We start from the raw sequence: 24,519 nt of genomic DNA, 5'->3' as shown, positions 1-24,519 counted from the left end.
CGTGTGTACCCCACCCAGTCTGCCACCCCAGCTCCAGGGTAGCCTGTCCTAGCCCCACCTAAACCAGCCCCAGGGGGTGGGAGAGGGACTAAGCACAGACTGCAGCCTCACCAGGATGTTGTAGGGACTACATAAACAAAGGGCTTGGCCGCGCATTGGACCCGCTCTGCTGTGGCGCAGCCCCTGGAGCATCCCCAGGGCAGGTGTTGCCTCCCCCTGCCTTTGTCCCTGCCATGTCCCCGCCCCGAGCAAGAGCAGATGTCACCTCCTAGGAGAAGCCTCCTGCGTGGTCAGGGCCTCTCCTGGTTTAATGCTGGGGAGAGGAAAACAGCCCATGACAGGGAAAATCCAGCATCCCCAGGGTGAGTCTGTGCCCTTTGCACCACTGTTATCTTTCCAACACCTGCAGCATCCACAGCGCTGAATAATGCATCAGGCCCTGGGAAACAAAGAGGGTGGGGGGGATGCGGTCAGGCCCCCTCAACAGCAGCAAAAGCAGCACAGGGAGACCCTGGCACAGGGGGGAAGTGGGACCTGGCAGGCAGGCAGGGAGCTTGTGGCTGCTGCCGGGAGAGCGGCGTGAAGGGATGATCTGGTGGAGAACAAAAGGGGAGAGATGGAAGGACCGGGAAAAGGGACGGTAATTGCAAACAGGCAGAGCCAGGCGCAGCTGGGGGGAGAGGAAGAAAATAATCACATGAAAGAAACCGAGGATTTGGGAAGGAGAAAAAAAGAATAAAAAACAGAAAGGAGATAAATAATTAAAGGAGATCAAACGAGGCAGGCAGCAGAACAGGCCTAATTGCAAGGATTCGTACTGAGGTTTGACATCTCCACCAGCCGCCTCCTGACGCAGAAGAAAGGGTGGCCGGGAGCGGGTCTGCTGTGCTGCCAGGGGGGCACTGGCAATAACCCTGATCAAAGCCCAGTGCTGACGTTCCTGATGCGCAGCAGCCCCGCCTAAGCTGGCAAGGGAGCGGGGAGGGAGGAAACACCAGCAAACAGGGAGGAAAGCAAAGGCATGACGAGGAATGGGCTGGGGGCACCATTATCCTGCAGGAGCAGGGGGTGTGATGGGGATCAGGGTGACCTTGGGCCATTCAGTCGTGGCCTGGTGGCTGGAGGCTCCCATGAATTGGGGCTCAACCCCCACTCAGTGCTGGGGGTGGTTGCTGGGACTCCTCCTCCTCTCCCAGGGCTCCCTAAGCCTCCTGGCCCTCGACAGGGATTTTTCTTCCCTGTGGATTTTTCTGGCCACATTTTGAAGTGCTGATAAACATTTTGCACCCACACCATGTCACAGTGGGATGACCCCTGTGTCCTGGCACCCGCCCCCCTCTCCTTTGGCACCTCCTGAATCAGAGGAGAAAAAAAGCACAGGAGCAAAGAAGCCACTGCTTCCCTTCTAGCCCAAAAGTACCTCCAAGCCGTTGTTCATCACCAGAGCCAGCTTTTGCTTTCACACACCCAAAAGGCTGCCCTCACAGAGCATCACCCAGCGCAGGAGAAGCAGAGACCAGCTGCTGGCCACAAGAGCCCCACTGCATCTTTCCCCACCACCAGCTCCCACAATCTCCTTCGTGACACCATCCACTCTGTCCCCACGTCCCCAAGGACCCCCCGTGGGCAGCAGGTGCCAGGGCCAGGCAGAGCGGGGACAGAGCTCAGCTCGGGTGCACTACCCTCTCCAAACAGGCAATCAAATCCCCACCCCGGCAGGAGTCCCTGCATATTAACTGCACTGCGTTATCCAGCCATCTGTTCCCACAGCCAGGAAAAGAGCAGTCCCTTTGGTCTCCTTTATTAACAGGTTTCCCTGTAAATGCAAACAAACCCTCCCGGCTCAGCACCGCGCTCCAGATCTGGTTTGAGGCACCCGGGAGGGAAGCAAGAGCTAGTGGGTGTTTTAGTAAATCAAGAGCAGCGAATGCAAAGGTGGTGATTTAACACAGACTGTGGCCAGGCGGAAGAGACAGGGGAGAGGAGAAGCCCCTGCAAAGCTGAAACCACAGATCAGATGGTCTCTGATCCTCCTGCTCACATTAAAACCTCTTGCCATCGCCCTGTGAAGGGAGGGGGAAGCTGAGATGGCTACAGGGGGGAATCTGACCATTCCCCCACCTGTGCCCAACCCACCTCAGGGTGCATTATCATAGAACAGTTTGGGTTGGAAGGCACCTTCAAAAGTCACCCAGTGCCACCCCTGCCATGAGCAGGGACATCTTCACCAGCTCAGGTTGCTCAGAGCCCCGTCCAGCCTGGCTGTGAAGGGACAACAGTTTTCCTGGGAATGAGGGACAGGTGGCTGTCAGGCTGCACCCTGCTCCTGCGGGCGTTCCACCTGAAGTCCCCCTGGGACACTGAGGCCAGTCACAATAAATGACCCAAGCTCCAATGGTGACATTTTGTTTTTCTCCTCATTTTCTCCTCCCCTGCACTTTACTGCGTTGCCCCAGCAGCACAGGACTGGCAGGTGGGATCAAGTGGCCTGACATCTGGCCATCTGGAGCATCTTAATTTATTACTCTTAATACATGTCTCCTCTCTATTTTGACATCTGGGCTCCAGCACAGAGCTGGGCTGCCTGAGGATGTAGCCCCATGCACATAAATGCTGCAATGAAAGGTGTCAGACACTTAAAGACCATGGAGACAGGAGTCTGCTCAGTGAACAGGATGAAACCCAAGAGCTCTGAGCAGGGCAGGTTTTGTTTTTTGTTCCCAGCAGCCTGGTTCCTCACCTCCACGGGAGGGAAGGACCAAAGGCTGCAGCACCGCAGCTCATGCCGTGACTCAGCAAGGCGGCCACACCGCAGGAGCTTGCGGGACAGAGGATGAAGGTCGTGTATCTCATCAGAAAGATAGCACCAGGAAACAACCGCCAAGGCAAAATGCCAGCTTACCCAGGTACACCCAGCTATCCCGACTTCTTTCCTCCTCTGCGAACTCTCTTCAGGGAGCAAAGAGGGGTGGGAGGTCCCACACGTTTGGAAACCATCATCAGTTTTCACAGCAGTGTGTGGTAAGGGAGACAGCACATTTGGCCAAGCAGAGGACACCTACACAAGTTCATTTCTCACCTTCATCTAATATCCTCCTGGTCCTTCACTTCAGAAAGCCACAGGAAGGGTGTCTTGTTTCCCATCCCAAAAATGAGAGGATTTCCAGGCACAGGGAACAGCTGCAACTCCAAGCACGAGGCAAGGGGGTTGGGGGAGAAAAAACAAACCCCAAAACCAAGCAGTGCAGAAAGGGCATGGACATTGTTGTCATAAAGGGGATTTGAAGGTGACCCTGAAGAATCTACCAGTCAGCAGGTGCTGGAAACTAATCCCCTTCCACCTCAGCTCCACATACTCATCCTGGCCCTGGGTCCCTCCTGTCTAAGCAAAGCTTTCTGCTTGTCCATGCAGTTCCCTCAGACTTCGCTGGGTTTGGACTGCTGACACAAGGCAAAGATAGAATAACCTAAGCCACACCATGAACCTCAAGTTCTAAAAATCTCCAACCTTCAGAAATCTGCTCTACCTGCTGTATTTAAAATAACAGGACTAGAACAAGTGTGTGTTATTCCCCTCCCAGTTGCAAGGCCAGGCTTTCCCTGCAGCCGCCAGCCCGCTGGCTCTGTGTCATAGCCCCCTGGACCACCTGGGCACACACAGCAGGGGTGTAGACCAACAGCTCTGGCAGATGGACACACTGCAGTTTTAAATAACCCATACTGCCTGTTTCTGGTTACAAAAGCGCTGACAGACCTGCGAGACCCCTGCGTCCAGCAACCAGCTTCATTCAGTCTGCCCAGCGCTTTTCCTGTACTGGTTCAAACAGCCAAAGCCAGATAGATATACTAGGCCTGGCTAGTCACCGCTCCTCCGCGTTCTCCAGCTCCAACATTCTCCTCTGTCCCCCTCCAACACCATCTTTAATCTTTAATTCTATTAATACCACTTAATAATTACTTTGTTCCAAGCCTGCTGAGTAATGACTGCTGACGCTTCTATTTCGTTACTATTCCTGTAAAGAACCCAAGCTTTAACACACTGAATTTCTGCAGAGGAGTGACAAGAGCTGCACTCGCTGTCCTCTCTCTGCCTACATGTTCCACCGGGCAGGGAAATGTCAAGCACTTTATCCTCAAGGCATCTTCAGTGTCACAACTGTGTGATCCAGTTCAGAACAATGAACTAATTAAAATTTTTAAAAAAATAAAGAACAATTCAGAGAACTCAGAAGAGAGTTAGAATACAAGAAGTGGGAGGAAGAAAAAGGGTAGTGACCAAACAGCATCCAAACCTTTAGGTCTCTTCCTGATGAGCTCCTACACCAAGTTCTCTCTCTCAAACCAACACTCTGTTCCTCCGGAGGTGCTGGGCTTTGGCGTTTCCTTCATCTAATCCAAATAAAGTCTGTTCAATTTAGAATTCAGCCTACGTGGATTAAAGCAATTCAAAGCAATAGGGGAAGCAGCCCACAGAGCACGGAGGAAGAGCGAATTAATAGCTTCCTTCGTTAGAGCTTACCTTCAAACAAGTCAGCGACAGAACTCGTCATCATCATTTTCTTGCAGACATTTATTTTTATATTCACAAGAGAATGAATGTAAAAGAAATTTATGTAGATGTTAAAGCAAGGTCTTTGTTCCTAACTAGAAAGAAGTCACTCTCAGCATTTTAATTTTTTTCTTAGAGCACAACTGACGTTTCAACCACTGTGCTCTTTTACTAACTCTTTTAAAATCAAATTACATAAGAGATTAAGGCAACACAAGGTAACAAACAGAGATCATGTCAGCTCCCGAAAAGACACTTCTTGGATGATTTCATTCAGTTCTCCCTCTCACAAAAGCCTCTTCACCCCACCTTGATCTTATTTGCTCATGCCCAGTTTCTGCGCCAAAAAAACAGCCCAAGCTAAAACCCAAGCAGCAGAGTTGAGGGCAATCAGTTCACCCACTTTTTTTACGAGGCTATTTCATCCCTGCTGAAACTGATAAACTTCAGAGACCTACAGCTTCCACCTTCAAAAGACAAGCACATCAGGACAATTCTGGATGGTACACTGAAAAAATGAGGCTGTTTTATTGGTGATTAAATTCTGGACTGGCAACAATCATTAAGCTAATACAGACAGACTTCAATCAAAGCATGAGCTTTGAATCAGAAGTCGTAAAGTGACATGATGCCTTAATAAATTAAGGAAGTTGTAATTCCTCTCCGTCATCGACTCTTCACTTGAAGTTCTTAGCAAACTCCTCTCCTTTCTTAACGGAAGCCTTCAGCTCAGACATGGCCTCAGCAACCATCTTCTCTTCGAAGGGGGAGATCTTGCCAATACCCAGGTTCTTCTCAATTCCATTTTTCTGAGTGAAAGAAGATTTAAGGATTAACCATTCATCCAATGGCCTAGAGAGTAACTTACCAGCTCCAATTAAATATTACCCAGCTGAGATGCAGTCTCAGCCTAGGACGTCTGTCATCTCTAGTCTGCCAAACTCGTGCTCCTGGCAATGCTTGGAATCCTCACATTATTTGTAGCAACTTCTACAGCCTTCACAAGCTTCTCATTCACTGTTCACATTGGCTCCTTCAAGAGGAGACCAATACCAACTGCCCCTTCACTCCTCTTATCTTCAAACCCAGCCTCTGACAACAGAATTTCTCTCCTCTGATGTTTGCCCTTCACTTGCCACTGGCTCGCAGTCTGAAACTGCTCCAGAGCTGCACTCCCAGTTTTTGAGATTTCATGTCTACATCCAAACCCTTCCCCCCTTAACGCCCCTCTACTTCTGTTCCCTCAACAGCTCCCACTAAGACAACACACACCATCCTTTAAATCCAGCAGCCATGTCAGGGCTGCAGCATCCTAGTTTTCCACTCCACCCACAGGGTGACAAAAGGAACGCTTCCTTCAGAGTTCAGCACAGGTCCTGAAAGCAATCTATTAATCCTAATCCATGCTGCAGCTCCCCATGTGCCTCAATTTCTGAGGGATTTGCTCGTAGCAGATCAAGCTGAGGAGACAGGATTGCAGACTCTGGTTAATCATATGAAAACCCTTCATAAACAGGCACTGACTTGAGGCCAGCGTGACAAGATAAGTCTGAATCTCTGGTTACTCAGCGACCTGAAGGCTAAGAGCAGATAAAAGCAGCAGCATCCCTGTCAAGCATGAGGTATATGCCCAAGTACAATACCTAAATATTCAAGAACTCTTAAAGGAACGCTCAGCTGTTAACTTCAGCGATATCCAGCTCTGGACTTAACTGGAACCAGTCAGTAAAACACAAGATTAAATCAGTAGCTACTCTTTCTAAACGCCACCATTTCAAATACATACTCCCAGCAGCAGAGGTGTGGAGAAGTATGGGCTTTCCGTCTCTTCAGATCGAACAAAGGCACATTCGATAACCCCTTCCTTTCCATTCATTGCATCCACCAGAGAGAACACAAACCGAGCACCAGCATAGGCCATAGACAAGGTGGCAGACCCTGTAGAAGTTAAATCATTTTTAGAACAGATCACAGCAAAATTTGATACTTTCTTTAGCATCAGAGGTTTCCACACTGATATGTTGACAGAGCTACAGTGTCAGTTTGATAAGCAGCAACTTTTGGCCAGCTATGTGCTATTGATTTGATTTATAGAAAGAGAGAGCTTGGTTTGACAGAAAGAGATTCTTTTTAAAGCTGTACATGGTGTGAGATCAGTTAATGTTTAGTCCTACCTACATACTGAGCTGCTTCTGGTACCACAAATTCAGGCATTCACTGACATGGCAAAGCAGCTAGATTTGTAATCAGCAGTTCATAATTCTGCACCGCAGTTGTAAATAAGGTTGAACTGAAGACTACTGCATCCATTCAGCTGGCAAACAAAAATTACTTGGAAGCTGTAGTCAAGAACCAACCTGCTCCTGCTTTAGCTTTGACAACTTCAGTGCCAGCTTCTTGAATCCTCCCTGTAAGCTTTTCCAGTTGATCCTGAGGAAAGTCCACTTTTGGTGTGCACTAGATTGGAAAAAAAAAATGTTACTATCAGATACCAGTACCAGATTCAGCACAAGGCCACCCACACGACGCTTTTTGTGCCATTACAGTTGTTATCAACGGTTCTCAATGACGAAAATTAGCTACCTCAGCTCGCAGGCTGTGTAACAAACTGACCAGCTGCAAGCGTTCACCAAGGCTGCTAGTTACTGCACAGACTGCGATGGGAACCACGCCGAGCTTGCTCAAGGGCAAACCACAGCTGGACAGCAAAACCAGGTCTTGCCATGGTTACTGGGTAGTCCTTTGTACTAGAGCTGCCCTCCAAGCACGCACCAGGCCCTAGAAACTCCAAAAAGCCACCTTGTAAATATTTGGGTCACTGTGGCATTATGGAAGTCAAGAGCCGTACAAAGGCCCCAGACTGCCAGCAGTATTTAGGAAGTTATTGAACCTTCAACTACAGCTACGCAGGTATGGAAAGAGCGGCTGTCTCTGTGCTGGTTGACTAACAAAATCACCCTCTCAGCAGTCAGCTGCTCCAAAGCTATTGCTCTTGTTCCCCAAGAACATTCTTCTGCAAAGGATTCTTTATTCCCCACTTAGAGCAAAGCTTTTTCCCCTTTCTTGCAGATTACTCCTAGGCCGTATCCTAGCCACCTCCTCACAAAGCTGCAGCCTGTTTCAGAACTGCATTTCATTCTGGCTTAGATGCATGAAGGGACTCTCTCCCTGACTGCCAGTCAGGACTGACACATGCCTCCCCACACAGACTGAGTTACACCTCCTCATTTCAATGCTGTGTGTTAAAGTGGTGTTTCCAGTCCACCACGGCAAAAATCAATTCAATTTTCCTGCTGAAGTATGGTATTCGCATAACGAAATATCTGTCAGAAAAAATAAAACCCAAAACAGTGCCAAGACACCTGATACGCACACGATACCTCAGTTCTTATTCCAAAACTCCTTTAGAGGAGAAAGTGAAGCTATTTAAACCACCTAGCGGAGTTCAGGTTCATCTCACTGCCTTCCTGTGTGTTGTAATCTCATCACAAAATGAAAGCAGACACAAGAGCAGGGATGACTGTCTCAGCACATCACACACCATCACAAAGGCACTTTACATCAATTCTAACATATTGATGAGTGTGATGCCACACACAGCAGTAACTGTGACTTACCTGAGAGATCAGAGGGATGATGGTCTTCCCAGCATGGCCACCAATAACAGGAACATTGACTCGAGCTGGATCTAAGCCCTAAGAGAAACATGAGAATTTCCACCTTCTGAGGCACACGAACAAGAAAAACAATTAAAAACGCTATGCTTCGATTTCTGCCTAGGTTTTTGCACACATCTATAACCCAATGCTACACAGGGTCAAAGTTTCAGAGGCAGCTACACATCACGGACAAAGCCAGATCGGCACAGCTGAACTCCACGTTACGCTGATAATTTTACACAGCACAACAACCAACCCTACTAGGACTCTTACAAGCAGTAACCTGCTACAGCTATGAAAAGGAAAGATAAAAGTCTCTTGAACCACATTTTGCAAGAAACCCTATCCCTATACTGCTCTAGAGAATGATAACAGGGAATCGTTGCCTTTGCCTCCAGCTCTTCTGGCTCTGTGCAGTGATTTTAAAAGCGTTTTTGATAGATCTAATGACCAGAGCATGCTATATCCCGCTCCCAGTATCTGTTCCTAAGACCTACCTTTAATTCAGCCACAAAAGTATTTGCTCTGACAATGTCCAGTGTTGTAACGCCAAAGATTCTGTTGGGATTATACACACCATGCTTCTTGAAGACTTCTGAAGTTATCGGGATGGTTGAATTTACCTATAAGGAAGAACAGGTGAGTATTCATTAAAACAAATATAATAATGAAGTCAATGCATGAACCAAACAGGCCAGTAAACAATCCAAAATATATTTCCAACTTGAAGTCCACTGTAGCCAATTATCTTATTTCCTAAACTGAAGGGCAATTTACAGTCAGGTTGGAAGAAAAATATTGCATTTTCAATAATTTGTTCATTCTCATGACCAAGGCTCCTCCTTTAGCGAGCTAAGACTTCTATTCCAGCTTATACAGCAGCATGTATTATAACCACAGTCATACAGGTGTTGAGATATTTTATATTCAGGCTACCTCTGGCTTCAATGTAGCCCAAGAAAAATGGTTTAGTAGAACCAGAGTTTTACTTTTCTGCAAATACCTTGCTGACTTTGAAGATTCTGATCAAAACTAATAGGAACTCACAGATTACTCTACTAATTCTGGATTTTTTTTCTTCTGCATTTTCAAGGCCTCCAGCAAATACTTACCGGGTTAGAAATAATACAGATCATGGCTTCTGGACAGTGCTTTGCACAGGCAGTTGTCAAAGTAGCAACAATGCTGGCATTGGTGTTGAACAGGTCATCACGGGTCATACCTAAAACATATCCAGTACAATATTTTCAGTTATCCACAGCCTACTCATTAAAGGGCAAGCAACTCCATCAAAAAACAACACTCTGAAGAGAGATATGTCAGCTTCTAGTTTCATGTATCGAGAGTGTCATCAACAAATGACATACGTCCCAAGCCAACACTGAGAACACAATAAAGCACCAGACGCAGCTCTATTTGAGTAACAAGACTGCAGAGACAGACTTCAATGAAGTCCCGAGGCTTTTTATTATAACAAAGAGAACATACCTGGTTTTCTAGGGACTCCCGCAGGAATAACTACAACATTGCAGCCCTTCAGACATTCTGGCAACTGCTCAGGTCCCAGGAATCCTGGAATGGAAATAATTCAGGCATTATGTTTTTACCAGTTATTGAATATCTGATACTTTGGAGTACAAAATTACACCCAGCGGCACTGATTCCTTCTTAAATTTAGCCTTAAATTCAGACTTATGCTGGAAAGCAAAGCAATACAATTATGGATGGATTCTATTTGGTGTTGCAACCTTGTTTCAAAACCTACAGAATGAGAGTGGTGGGAACCTCACATTTATCTGTTTTGAAAACCCTTGGTTCCTCCTGTTACGTGTATTTACTCTCCAAAGACACTAGCTGGTCACTACAGTCAGTGCCCCCAAAGAACTGCAGGTAGGCACAGTCAAGTAAAAGGTAACCTCTTGCTGATCTTCATAGAAAGTGAAGATCAGCAGATTTAGTTTTGATTTCATCAGAACTTGACAGCTGTTCCTTCAGAAAATAATTCATGTAGACACCCAGGGAGTGCTAAGTCTGTTTAAATTCAGCACTCGAGCTTTTTTCCAAGATGATTTTACCCAATGTTTCCTGCCAGTTATTACGAACTCCCCTTTCACTGTGCAACCACAGACCATTCTCATCTCCATACACATCAATCTAAACCTTAATTAGTCATGCACTGCTTGAGAAGAAGCTGCTTAAATTGATGCTCCAGGATCATGTGAAGATTCCTCTTCACTAGCACAGCAACAGGCACCTCCATGTGTCAGAGACTCCTGAGAGGGCCCTTCTGCACACAGAGCGTTTCCAGCGGCTCGCGGTACCTTTAACATTCGCTCTTGTCTCGATGTGGCTGAGGTCGGCGGCAACGCCCGGAGTGTGAGCGATATCGTAGAGGCTGAGCCTGCTCACCAGTGGGCTGTTCTTCAGGAGGAGGGAGAGGGGCTGCCCAATGCCTCCCGAGGCCCCCAGCACCGCCACCTTGGCATTGTTCTGGGGAAAAAAGAAGAGATAAACGCACTGAAGAGATGTTTTGGTAATTCCTGCAGCAGTGACCTCATGGATTTCACCACACTTCCTTTACTTTTATTTCTATTTCTCCATTTCTCTAAGAAGCACTACGCAAATCTGATTGCCTAAACCCACAGAAAGTGATCATGCCTACAGCTTCCCAAGGCTTATTGGTAGAACAAGTTAGAAAAAAACGTTCTTTCGTGATTTGAAGCTCAAAAGGGAAGGAAGGCTGGGCAAAGAAACAAAAAGGATAATCTTTCTTCAGATGGCCATGTCTGCCTCAAGCTAAGGCCTGCTACCCTGCGGACCTACATCTGAATTAGGGTAAAATCTGGTTTGCAGTTTTTCTAGTTTCATTGCTGGTATAAAAAAAAATATGCCTCCCCATTTGGCAAACTAATACATTTAATGGACTACAATAAATGTAAAAAACATTGTACATATGTAAAGAAAAATGTGTATGCCTGAAATAAATTCAAATAGAACCTGCAGATGTCTCAAGATTAAGCCCCCAGAACACTAAGTGACTTCAATTTCCAGCTTTGAGTGTGGCTGAGAAGCAAGTGAAATGAACTCCTGCTTTGTTGCCCTGGAGAACCAATTATACTCTAATGTGCTCTCTGGAAGGAAGTTATTTCTCTCAAAAATGCCTGCGCTGCTCTTTGTAGAGCAGGTGTCACTAGATGAGAGTAAAGCTACTTTAAAAGTCCGGAACAACTTTAAAATGCAACACACCGCCAAAGCAAAGAACCAGTGGCTACTGCAGAGATGTAACACGGTAATATAATTACCACTGATAAGGACATTCTCTATCACACTGTCTTACCCAATAAAGACATGAGAGCTCCAAGTCCTTGCATGAACAGCTTAATTATTATGCAATGACAAGAAATAATCCACCCAGAAGCTTGATCAGCCTAACCTCAGCTCGCTTTTCGTGCCGCTACAACAAATGTAATTTAGCACAAAACTCTCCAAGGGAAAGCAAAGTCTGGCATTAGTCACTGCTACGCCCCATGCTTATCATTTGAGTTGATACCAAGAGATCAAAATCCCATTGCTAAGGAATTTAATTCCTATAAAAATAATTACACAAACCTATGTTGTAAAGCACAGCTTTATAGATGCGATAATAATTCTGTCATGCCACTGGGAACTGTTTATCTTAGAAGACAGCGGTTGATCTGCATCTCCCTACCATGTAGCCGCAGTTCTCTCCTGGCATCAAAAGCCACACACAACGGATTTCACCGTATTCAGGATTACTGTTAAACCCCCAACTTTAATTCTTAATACATTTTGTAAGCAGGGGCGTATTTCAGTAGAGGAAGGAAGCTGCACGCAAACTTGTGTATCGTCCATTACACACCGTCAAAAAGAGAAGTTTATTTAGAACTAATAGCTTTGGCCAGCACGTTTACAACTGTCTGGAGAACGGACCAAGCTCCTGGGCGAGGAGCACGGAGGTTTCACAGGGAGAGACACAGCGTCACCCCAAACCGGGCTACTCTTCCCTCTCACACCACGGCACTGCCCGAGGCGCATACACCCGGCACACGCACCCCACGCACACACACCCTGCGCACACACACACACACACGCACCCCGCGCACACACACACACACCCCGCGCACACCCCGCGCACACACACACACACACCCCGCGCACACCCCGCACACACACACCCGCACGCACACACACACCCGCACACACCCCGCACGCACACACACACCCGCACACACACACACACACCCCGCGCACACACACACACACACCCCGCGCACACACACACACACACCACACGCACACACACACACACACACACACCCCGCGCACACACACCCCGCGCACACACACCCCGCGCACACACACCCCGCGCACACACACCCCGCGCACACACACCCCGCGCACACACACCCTAGGGCCGCGGCCTCCGACGGGCCCGACCGCCCCTCAGCCCCCTCTCAGAGCGGGGCCAGGGCCAACCCCGAGGGGGTGCGGCCCCGCGGTGCCCCCGCCGCCCGGGCGTGCCGAGGTGAGGGGATGGCGGCGGCGGTCCGTACCTGCGCGGTGGTGGCGAGGCCGCGGCACAGGCCGGCAGCGGGGCGGGCAAGGCGGGACAGCATGGCGCGGCGGTGACTCCAACGACCTCCACGGCGCGGCGGCTGCGCGGGACCGGCAGCTGCTCTCGCGAGAGTTGCGCTCTCCCCCGCCGGGGAAGCCTCGCGAGATCTGGCCGTGGTAACCGCCGGGCGTCTCTCCCTAGCAACCGGGCGGGGTGAGCGGACCGCGCCGAGATGGGCTGTAACGACAATCGGCGCGTCCCGACGGTTGGTGCGGGATGGCGAGGATAGCGCTGTGCCAGCCCCGCCGCCTCTACAACATCCTCAACCAGTACCGGCGTTTCCCCCGGCTGTCGGAGCCCAACTACCTGTGCCTGCTGGGTGAGCCGGGGGCGGGACGCCTGGCCGGGCCCCCTGTGCCTTCTGCCTGCTGCCTGCTCTGCCTGCTGCCTGCTGCCTGCTGCCTGCTCTGCCTGCTGCCTGCTCTGCCTGCTGCCTGCTGCCTGCTGCCTGCTCTGCCTGCTGCCTGCTCTGCCTGCTGCCTGCTCTGCCTGCTGCCTGCTGCCTGCTGCCTGCTCTGCCTGCTGCCTGCTCTGCCTGCTGCCTGCTCTGCCTGCTGCCTGCTGCCTGCTGCCTGCTCTGCCTGCTGCCTGCTCTGCCTGCTGCCTGCTCTGCCTGCTCTGCCTGCTGCCTGCTGCCTGCTCTGCCTGCTGCCTGCTCTGCCTGCTGCCTGCTCTGCCTGCTGCCTGCTGCCTGCTGCCTGCTCTGCCTGCTGCCTGCTCTGCCTGCTGCCTGCTCTGCCTGCTGCCTGCTGCCTGCTCTGCCTGCATCCAGGCAGCACGCTCCAGCCTGGGCAGGCTTCCAGGGGAAACGGGGTTTGTGGGCTCCAGCGTACAGCCAAGAGCTCACTTTCCTTCTTGTAGCTGCTGGGCCCTGCTGTTGGGGCGCTTCTCCCATCCTGTCACAGGTGCTGTGACCCAGTGCTGCTCGACTCTTGTCACATCCAGCTCTTCCTGCTCTGATCCACCCCATGGATCCACCCTTTCCCTCTGGAGTTTTTAGAAATTGACAGGATTTCTTGACCATGGCACAAATATTGCTGATAAGCATTTGCATCTTGCATAGTGCCGCTACTGAAAAAAGGGTGTATTGTGTAGTGATATTGTTGAATGTTTTGGTGAGAGAGTCAGCCAGGTCGGTAGTGGGGCTGATGTGTCTCTGGTGCCCCTCTCCCCATCTCTGGGGCTGCACAGAGGCAGAGCAGCTGCACACCAGGGGGTCAGAGGAGGCCCAGCCAGTGGGGCCAGGCTACAGCACAGGGCAGAGCAGAGCGGAGCAGGGGACTGGTGCTGTGAAAGCTGCGGTACCACACCTGGGTCAGGGATAAAGCTTCTGGCATCACTTGTTCACAGAGACTCACATCAGCACTGGCATTTGTTATATCCACATTAGAAAGTCTCAGTTTCTAAGAAACCAGATCTCTTTATCTGGTTGATATCTGTGCCTAAATTCCCACTGGCAGGGTTAGGAACAGGATTCTGCCTTTAAAGTATCAAATAAGCCAATGGCTCTGTCCTGGTTGTTTTTTTCAGATGCCCGGACTCAGCGTGAATACAATGAGAGCCATATCATTACAGCACGCAGGATTGAACAGGTAAGTGGAGGTTACTGTTTGTGTGAACCGTCCCTGGACTTAGCAATTAGCAGTAAAACAAAATTGGATTAAAACCACAGGAATTGTCCCAGCCTCTCCTGCCTGTTCCAGGCACATTCCATTTCTGCCACTGGAGGGGTGTATTCTGTCACAAAGCAAAGTGGCTTTGGTAGCCCAAAGGATTGGCACATAGGAGCTATAATATCAGGAAAAATATTGCACAAGAAGTAGCATATTGTAGCCTTGTCTCACCAAGGACAGCATTGGCATCTTTACAACTGAGGCCAGTGAAGCAATCCAGAGTAGTTTGCATCATTTCTGAATTCTAACCTGGTCTTTCAGGGTCAAGTACAGACATAGCACCAAACCCATCCCATAGCTATAGAGTAGTAACTTGCAAGACTTTGGTAGCATTGATGCCACAAGCAAAGCATGGAGCTGTGCTCCTGACAGAATTCCTCTGTGATTTTATTAGAGTCCTACGGGGGAGTATCTGGTACCGGACTACGAGGAGCTGAGGTGTGTCAGATACTGTGTGGTGTATGACTACGACACCAGCTCTTTGGATTGCTGTGACAATGGGAAAAAGGAGAAGGAAAAAGGTACCCGTGACTCATGTCAGTCAAGACCTCACTGCATGATAGATATTCTTCCCATTTCTCATTTAATTTTATGAGCTTATTGGAAGAGATGCAGATTTACTCAGTTTTGTTCAAAATAACTAATATCTGTGCTATGCCTCTGTTTTTTCACTGTGTTACGTATGTTCTTAGGCTTCAAAAATCCAGATTTTATTTCAAAGCTTCCTGGCAGGTCTGGTTTCTTATGTGTGGACTGATCTCTCTGAAGTTCCTTGTTGCATATGAGGAAAGAATTCTTTTTTTGCACATTTCACTGAGATTGGGCTTGTTCGACAATTGCCTTTTAGGGAACAGTGCTTCAGAGGCTGCAAAGACTGACTCAGATTCCTCCTGTTCACAGGGTGAGTATTTCCTTCTCTGAGGGTCATAACAGCATTTCACATTATCATATTTGAAAAGATTTAACTTTAATGAGGTTGTGATTTGATGGAGTTCACTGAGAAATGTGGGGAGCTGGAAAGTTTTCCATGTAATTGTTCAATCTTCCTTGAACCGTGAAAACGTTTAGTTTTCATACATCCTTTGGCAAAGAGTTCTGCTGTGTGCAGAACCACTTCTGTACATTTGTTTGGCTCCCGCTAGCTCTATAGAGGCTACTATAGTTTTAGCAAAGATTTACATAATTTTTTAAGGAAAAAAAATCCCGGAGTGTAAGGGAAATTAATAAAGCAAGCATGTTCATAAATGCTGAGTGATGAGACAGAAGCAAGGGAAGGTGTGGAGGACTAGACGCTTGTTTCTGTTGTGCTGATCTGTTTCAAAAGCAGACACAGCCAGAGGCAAGCAGGATGGATCCCTTGAGAGAAGGAGCGGGAGCAGCTGTCTCACATAATTTGCTTCACAGAGGGGAGCGTTTAAAACACTTGTGAAGAATTTATCCAAAGATACTTCCCCCTTTGCCTAAAGCAGACTAAAGAAAAGAGCCTCCATAAAACTATAATTATCAGATTTAAATTAATAATACTTTCATATTATGGGAACTTATTGGAAGCATTTCCCAAAGAATGATGGGGAGGGGAAAAAAAATCTTTATCTAGACCTCCAAAAGAAATGAGGAGAGGAATGAGAGATCAAGACAAGAGGTGAAAAGCAGTGTGCCTTGTTATTGACCTGCAGCAACCATTAAAGTCCAGCTTTTAACAAGGCTTTCTGCAGACTATTAGATGAAATAAAAGGAATGTGCTGTTAGTGTCACTGGGCCAGATGTGACCCCTAGTGCTAACGGAGGCTCTAAACCTGCCCTGGCAAAGAGCTTTTTGATCTCCTTAGATGCTGAGGAAGGAACTGCCGTCCGATACGCCAGAAGCTTGGAGCAGTTCACTCGCAATCCTGTGCTTGTCCTGAGGGGAGGATACAAGCATTTTTCAGCTTGCTATCATTTTCTGGGGACTCAGAAGTTATTTTGGATGCCTCAGGTGAGATGACTCTAATTTGCAAGCAGAAGACATTAGCATTCATATTCAGGTGATGGTGGCTAATGATTCAAGTTAAATTGTAGTGTAAACCCGCTATCAATTTCAAACAAACGAATTAAATGTAATTTGAGTTACTGTGCTTGCCCTGGGTCTCACCGCTAACTCTTTTACAGCCATGCTTTGCCTTTATTATCCTCCTTGTGTTGTGTGAAAGCAAGCTCATGAAAACAACCTGGGAAGGTTTCTCTGATAACCCTGAAACTGGCTACTGAAGAGTACAGATAACTAAACAAACTATAGGAAATGATGAAAAGAAGCAGGTTCCTCTCTGACCCGTGGTTATCTGGGATGTTACACAGTAAATGTTTTCAGACAGAAGGACAATTCCTATCAAGCACTGTGTTTCAAGTCTATAAAGCTTTTCATCAGGAAGGATCACAAAGCAAGTGCTGTCGCATGGTTTCAACAGGCCCAGAAAGAAAAAAACCATCCAGTGGAATACTGGTATCCTAATTGTTTGGTTTCACTTACAAATATTGAACTATTTTGCTTCTGAGAAAAAATTACCCTTTTTCACATCTAGGACAGGACCTGAGGCAGTGCAGATATAGAGGCAATGGACAGCAGAGAGCATCTCATCACACCATGCCTTTTGTTTCTGTTGTTTCTGGTTCACATGAAATAGAATCACAGAAAGGTTTGGGTTGAAGGGCCCTTCCCAGCTCCCCCAGTGCCCCCCCTGCCATGAGCAGGGACATCTGCACCAGCTCAGGTTGCTCAGAGCCCCGTCCAGCCTGGCCTGGGATGTCTCCAGGGATGGTTCATCCACCACCTCCCTGGCCAACCTGGGCCAGGCTCTCACCACCCTCAGCGTCAACAATTTCTTCCTCATGCCCAGCCTGAATCTCCCCTCCTTTAGTTTAAAACCATCACCCCTTGTCCTATCGCAACAGGCCCTGCTGAAAAGTCTGCCCCAGTCTTTCTTACCAGCCCCTTTTGGTTACAGAAAGGCCAAAATAAGGTCTCCCTGGAGCCTTCTCCAGGCTGAACAGCCCATGACACAGCGCTAACCTGTGCGATGCTACAGCACTGGAGGGAAAATCAATTCACTGTGCTTCTTCGTGCAGCGTAGCAAACTGCTGAACTTCCCCATCAGATTCACCTGGACACACAATACCTCCTTGTCTCAGTCTAAGTCTGAATCTCTGACAATTTAAATTGTTAGGCTGCTGCCTTGTTCTGCTACGCCATTAACCAGCTATCAGTGAAGGACGTAGAGGCGCTGTCAGCGCTTTGTGTATTTTTGTTCTCAGCCTTCACGCTGCTGACACCGGACGCAGCTGCGGGCTTGTGTTGTACCACTCCAGGGCACCTGCAGCTCTGCAGGCAGCAGATGATTTCATTCAGCCTTGCACACAGTAACCAGGCAGAACATCAAATGGATCTGTTATGCTGCAGTCCCTCCAGACAATGTAAAGAATATATATTATACTACCTCCTCGTTAGCTGGGATTTGTTTCAAGTAATGCCACAATGACAGCAATACGGTTAATTATTCTCAGTAAATCTGGCAAAGACTTCAATATAGAGAAAGTCCAGGTAATTAAATTAATCATTACACTAGAATGTCCTACGGGCTGTTGACTAAATGTGTGTTTGATTCTTCACACGACTTCTGTTTAAGAACTTACCAAGCTCATGGGAGCAAATACACTCTCTAAACTGAGCCTGTGGTTTCTCTCTGGCAGGAACTAGACAACCTCCAGCTGTACCCTGTAGAAATACTGGAGGGAAAGTTATATATGGGCAATTTCAAACAGGCCTGTGATAAAAAAATTCAGAAAGATCTGAAGATCAAAGCACAAGTCAACATCTCTGAAGAGCCTGCCACACTGTAAGTTAAACAGTTCGAGGTGTATCCTCACCTGTGTCTGTGCCTGTGAAAAAAGGGACGTGGCACAGCAGCAGAGCCCATTCGCAGAGGAGTCAGTGCCTGCGAATTTCCAAGGAAACCTCTGCAGATTCAAGTGCTATTTCATGCTCATTTTTCTGATCTCTACCCCAGAGTAGCACAGCAGCAATGCAGTGCTGCAGAACCTCTGCGTGGGTGGATTGGGTGAGAGGAGGACTAGGAGGTATTTCACCATCCTTCGGGAAGAACCTACATCTCCAAATAGCTTTCAGAGCAAAATCTTACAAACACAACAGTGTTTAAGCTAAATCACCAATGTTTCACCATGGTTAGTGTTCCTTCCTTACCTACATCTGTCCGTGACCACCGTGCTCAGTCTGTGGGCCATGCTGGAAATGCCAGCAGCATTTCTCAAGGTGGTGACCCAACCTAAGTAAGTAACCAGTCCAGTTCCCTACCCAAGTGCATGTTTACCAGCAGATATTTCTAATGCCTTTGGCTCCAGATGGGTAATCTTCCCATGCCCTCTGTATGACGTGCTTTCACATTTCATAGATTCTTCACCAACATTCTGCTCCATTAATTCTCTGAATTGCGTTCTCTGAGCTTGTGGGAGGAGGAGGTCATAGAAAACCACATGAAGTGAGCTGGGGTGCTATGTTCACAAAACTGCCAGCATACATGCTGTGAAGGCACTCTTGCTCTCAGTTCATCTGTTCTTATTTAGCTCCCAGAGGAAGGAAGGGAAGCTGTAGGTTAAAACATCGGTGCTGATACCTTGTGGAATGGTAAATCAGTAATTAACCTGGTTCCATATTACAAGAACCTCCGTGTCTTACCATAACAAATCCCTTATCATAATGTTAATGATGATGATGATGAAAAGCTCACACGTATAACAGCAAACAAGATTATCAGCTTGCCTCCAACAAACACATCTTTTCAAAGCTGCTTCTCTGGTCCATGTCACACTGTCTGCTCTTTTTCCAGGTTTGCAGAAGGAGACAATTACCTCCATATTTCTGTTCCAGATGCAATTGAAGCAGATCTTTTTTCTTCTTTCGCCACCATTTCACATTTCATAGGTGAGTTGTTCCTGTTCTGGAATTCCTGAGACCTTGCTCACTCTGGGATATTAGATGGGAGTGACTGCAGCAGGAAGCTCAGGCAGGAGGGTCGTAATCTGTGGAGATCGGCACACTCCCAGGCAAGCCCACACCCTGATAGATACCAGAGCTGCCTTACTAACCAGCCTGATGGACAGGGAGATTTTACAGGGCATCTAACTCTGATGTTCCTACTCACTTTAAATAATACCTCACTCACCGAGAATAATGAGCTTTCCAGTAGGTCTGAGAAGGCTTTGCTGTAGGATGTCTACCAGGGCTTCATATAATTCCCTCGTTTTGTTCTTAAATACAACCTTTTGACTCTTACCAACCCAAATCTTTAACAACCAGAGCCTTATTTGAACACGAGTGTAACATGCATTGGAGAACTCACCGCAAGATGCTGCTAATCTTTGTGATTTGCAGTGCAAAACCACGATAGAGCTGAGGAGGACTTTCAGGTTGGACGGCATAAATCCACCTTCAGCTGATTACATCAGAGAGGGCAAGAAAAAAACAAGAGTCTCCAGCTCAGTGCCTGCAGCAGCACAGCAGACACAGCTCCCGCAGCTCCATTCTGTGGGGGTGTCCAACCGTGTCGTTATCTTTTATCACGCTTATGAAAGAACACCTGCTACAGACCAAGGCCCTGCTGAACTGTCTCATACAGACCCAGAAGCAAAAGATCACCCCATCCCCACAGACCTTATAATCTAAGTACAACATAAGAAATGACAACTGGACACAAACAAAGAAACAAGGAAACAATATTTGAGGATATAATTTTGTAGTCCTGAACTGAATTTGATGATTTGCCTGCATTGAAACCCAAATATCAAAATCCACTTACTTGCCTTTCATTTTGCCCCATTTTTTTCCCACTATGATTTCAGGAGTCAGTGTCTTTCTCACATAATTTTGGGAGAAGTTTCCAGAACAAACTATAAATGTTTATTAGCTGTAGTTCTTGTGGAAGTGTGTACTTTTACTTGATAGTTTAGTGTCGATTACTGAAACTGGAATGGTTATGGGTGAACACCAGACTAAAGCTCTCCACATACTCTCAGAGTGTGGAAATCCTTGTGCTGGGTGTATGTTGGAGTGAGGCCATTTCTGCTCAGGTTTTAGAACAGAACCAATCAATGTGTCATGATAGAAATAAGTCAGAAAACTCTGCATTAGAGCTTGAAGAAAAAGAAAAAACCAAACCAAACCAAAACACAAAACCCGACAACCTCTTGGTAGCACTAAAAGAAGAGGCTTTGCCCTATGAATTCTGGAGTATTCCAAAAACATGTCATGCTGTCTGCTCTGGAGAGAGAGGGAGAGAATTCAAAAGGTTACTAATGAAATACAGAATCTTTCAGGCGTAGTTAGCAGAGTCAATGTGGGTAAGTGTGACAGCATCCTCTTAAAGCCAAGTGGGCTTGGCTTTTGTGGAAGATGAGTTTGCTGATCTTAGCAACTCACTGCAAAGTATCCGTCATAAAAACATGACAAAATCAGTTCCCTAAAAAAGATAAAAATCAGCAGGTACAAGTTTCCTAGTGGTGACCCCCATGGAGTAGCAAGGGTTTCAAGTCCAAGTCGTCGCCAGTTTGAGATCTGAGTCCTCCCAAACAGGTTTGTGTTCATCAGAAATTTCAGTACCTTTAAACCTTCCTGGGAGGAGATTGATCGGCTGAAGTGATGCTGAGTGCAGCTGATAGGGCACAGTAGGCCACTCTTCTTCAGTTATCTGATGTAAATCTGACACTAATCTGTGATGAAGCATTCGCTAGTCATTGTCATTTGGGTCTGGTCTTCAAAGCCACATTTTAACTCTGTGGATTTTTATAATAAGAAAGGCAAACGCTTACAGAAACTGTAGCTGGCAGTGCCCATCTGCTGCTGTCAGGGTTCGTGAGGGCTCCTGTCGCTCAGGCTGCCAGCCTGTCAGCTGTCACTGAACCACAGCCCGACTCTACCGTTGGGAGCTTGATTTCCCAGGTCACTAATTTGCGATTGGCATTTCTTTACTCAGACGCTCAGCTGGAACACGGAGCAGTGCTGGTGTTCTCCAAACTGGGAATAAGCCGGAGCAGCACAGCAATCATGGCCTATCTTATCCATTCCCACCAGTTTTCCCTGAAGGTATGTCACTGGTGTATTTCCCACGGACACTGACTGGGTCTGCAGCTTATTTCTGTTTCTGAAGCCTCATTACCGTAGTAATTAGAAATACATTATCTGTGCTTTCATGGAGACTATCCATCTGATAATGTAGCAGATTATATGAGGTTGCATCTTCTTTATACCATTAAGGAGGTAGATTAAGTGTGATTTTGGATCTGTGAGTCCTTACCCTGGCACCTGTGATACTCTTGCATTTCCCTACCTAACTATGGGGCTATAAAAAGAAAGATGTGGTTACATATCTTACAATTTCTGCTCTCAGAAACTGAGTATCTGGAAGCTACTGGAGTTAATCCCATCTCTTAATACCATGGGATTACAGGGAAATTCAGAACGCAGTGCTTGCAGGACTCTGATTTACCACTGAGCTCAGCAGCACTGGCTTCTTCCAAAATCCTATTTTGTTTCTCCAGAAGCAATCCCTTCCCACAGGTAGGACTGTAAAGAAATCAGGAACGGGATAATAATAGCCCAGGAGGGATGTACAGGTTAATTGGCCAGTACACTGTGTTCCACAGCTCTGAGTAACGTAAGAAAAATAATTAACGATGGCTGAGAGTGGCCGGGCTGTGCAATAGCCTGGTGGCCTCTCCCCAGCTGCTGGGTTTTGTTTCCTTTGCACACAGCGCACGAGCATCGCGTTGCTCTGGGCACCATTTCCTGGTACCTGCTTCACACAGCGCATGAGAACTGAAAAGTCCCTCCTTAAAAACCTTGTTCTTGTCTGGGAAGTGTTTCCTCCCTTGGGAGCTTGAAAGGATTGATCCCAGCTCCACTGAAGCTGGGCCTGTATCTAATCATTTAATTGATTTTGTGCAAACATTTGCAATATGAGAGGAAATGTCTTGCCATTGCTGTGTGCCAAGGGGTAGTTTCGGGTTGAACGTGCCAACAGGGCTGCAGAAACTATATTCTCTCTTCTTCTAATGCTGGGTGTGATTGCTCCTGCACGCTGATAACCGTTCCCTCGCACACCAAATTACTGGAGGTGCTTGCAACCGCAGTGCAAAAGTCAAAGGCTGATCCTTGCAGTTTCTCTTGAGATCAACAGGCTGATCTCAGCATTTTACTAAGCGCCAAAAAATAGAAGAAGAAAAGGTTGACAGCGCAGTGGCGTGTTGTGGCTGGCTGGACAAAGCTTTCCCAGGGGATTACCCAGGCAGACAAGCTTGTTTCTTGCAGACAACAGCAGCGTGTGCTGCTGTGTGATCCTTCACCCAGTCTAGGCAAAGATCTTTGAAAGCTTCGAAAGACATGGATATTGCAAAAGGAAGGCGGACTTGGGATGTGCAGCCCCTTATTCTATGGGTAACTGATATGTGAGTAGATCTGTTGAGTTCAGGGGAACTACAGATATCCACAGCGTGGGCCCAGGGGAGTAAATATTAGAAGATCAGCCTCGGAACCTGCAGAATCACTGAGATTAGAAAAACAAATCAGTGGCACGCTATCTTCTAACCTTTGGTCTCGTGATGCTTAAGCAATCCTCCCAAGTGCAGGGGGCCAGTCAGTTTTAAAGGCAGGAAGATGAGCACTACTGGGCAAACCCAAGGATGCCACTGGAGTAAAGCGGAATAATCCAAGTGGATCTGCCCTGTGTGTAGCAGAGTTCCTAACTGATTACATGGAATTAACAAATAATTGAGGTGTCCGTAATTAATGCAGTGGGATAACTGGAGTTTCATAGCTGCTCTGCCACAACAGGTCACACCAATCGGGAAACATGATAACCTTTGCTGCTTACCTGTGAACAGCTGATGCTTCACTGCTTTGCTTATCACCCATAGAAGAAAAAACATTTTAGGGTAGAAAATCCAGGACTGCATTGCTCCATCAGTGTAAAATAATGCAAGATAGGTAGGGAAAGCAGCCTGAGCTCTCCTCATGTCCAGGAGAGGGGTGTGGAGGTGACAGGCTTCTCTGAAGTTCACATCTTCATCCAGTCTGTCCCTGCTTTGGTAGCAAAGTGCTATCTGCAAGTTCTTGCTGTCCAACACAGGGAGTAAATACAAAGTGTGTCTTTCGTAAGTGTAGCTCCTTTGTGTAAACACCCCAAATGCACTTTCAGTTCAAATTCCTAACACTCTTTTGCTTTTCTTCTTTTTACAGAAAGCTTGGTACTATGTTCTGGAGTGCAAAATGAATGTGATACCACACCGGGGCTTTGTGAAACAGCTCTTAGACTGGGAGACCAAAGTCTATGGGGTGACACTCACAGACTTCTCTGAACTAAATTACTGACAGGTAGCAAAGAGAACAGCCAGCAGGAAAAAGCTTTTTACTGTTTGAGCCACCGTGTTGGTAGGAAGTTACCTGAACTCTTGTTTGAAAAACAGATCTTAGCGTAAAGGAAATACTTTCCTTTTTACCTCCATATTTTTTGGGATCACGTTTTGAAGCCATTTGGGAAACTTATCTGTGCTGCAGAAGGTGCTGGTGAAGGTGAAACAGAATTTCCCTGTTTCAGAAGTTCCTCCTCTCTGTGTGTGCCTTCTCAGCTGCCCACGGACACAGCGTGTCACAGACTCGCTGGCTGGGTTGTCTGTCAAGACCACGTTTACTTAACACCTCCTAATACAACAACCAAACCACTTGGCATGGCTGGTAACTTTGATGCACCAATTCTTTTATGTTAAACCTAAACTCATACTGTCCTCTGTCCTACTGCACTGTGAATTCTTCATGTTGGCATTACAAAATAAAACGTTACAGAAAACACTCCCAAGCTTTCACACAGAATGTTTGGGGTTGAAATCACAGAATGATAGAAAGTCAGGGATTGGAAGGGCCCTGGAAAGCTCATCCAGTGCAATCCCCCCATGGAGCAGGAA

The 24,519-nt window shown here is 47.2% G+C and overlaps 2 protein-coding genes across 2 annotated transcripts; one reads left to right on the top strand and one right to left on the bottom strand.

The window, feature by feature from the left end:
* Positions 1–5,043: 5,043 nt before the first annotated feature.
* MDH2 (malate dehydrogenase 2) lies at positions 5,044–12,979 on the bottom strand. Its single transcript, XM_065037050.1, has 9 exons — positions 12,783–12,979; positions 10,530–10,698; positions 9,697–9,780; positions 9,321–9,430; positions 8,706–8,831; positions 8,167–8,244; positions 6,907–7,006; positions 6,336–6,487; positions 5,044–5,358 (listed from the first exon to the last, which is right to left on the bottom strand). The coding sequence occupies exons 1-9, from the start codon at positions 12,843–12,845 to the stop codon at positions 5,227–5,229; spliced, it is 1,014 nt and encodes a 337-aa protein (XP_064893122.1). The 5' UTR covers positions 12,846–12,979; the 3' UTR covers positions 5,044–5,226.
* STYXL1 (serine/threonine/tyrosine interacting like 1) lies at positions 12,636–24,406 on the top strand. The gene is made up of 10 exons (XM_065037051.1): positions 12,636–12,754; positions 12,986–13,163; positions 14,375–14,436; positions 14,912–15,038; positions 15,365–15,418; positions 16,347–16,492; positions 18,241–18,386; positions 19,395–19,489; positions 21,537–21,646; positions 23,798–24,406. The coding sequence occupies exons 2-10, from the start codon at positions 13,061–13,063 to the stop codon at positions 23,927–23,929; spliced, it is 975 nt and encodes a 324-aa protein (XP_064893123.1). The 5' UTR covers positions 12,636–12,754; positions 12,986–13,060; the 3' UTR covers positions 23,930–24,406.
* Positions 24,407–24,519: the final 113 nt, after the last annotated feature.

Source organism: Columba livia, chromosome 20, assembly GCF_036013475.1.
Source record: "Columba livia isolate bColLiv1 breed racing homer chromosome 20, bColLiv1.pat.W.v2, whole genome shotgun sequence".
Lineage (NCBI taxonomy): Eukaryota > Metazoa > Chordata > Aves > Columbiformes > Columbidae > Columba > Columba livia.
This window is presented reverse-complemented; position numbering and strand designations above follow the sequence as displayed.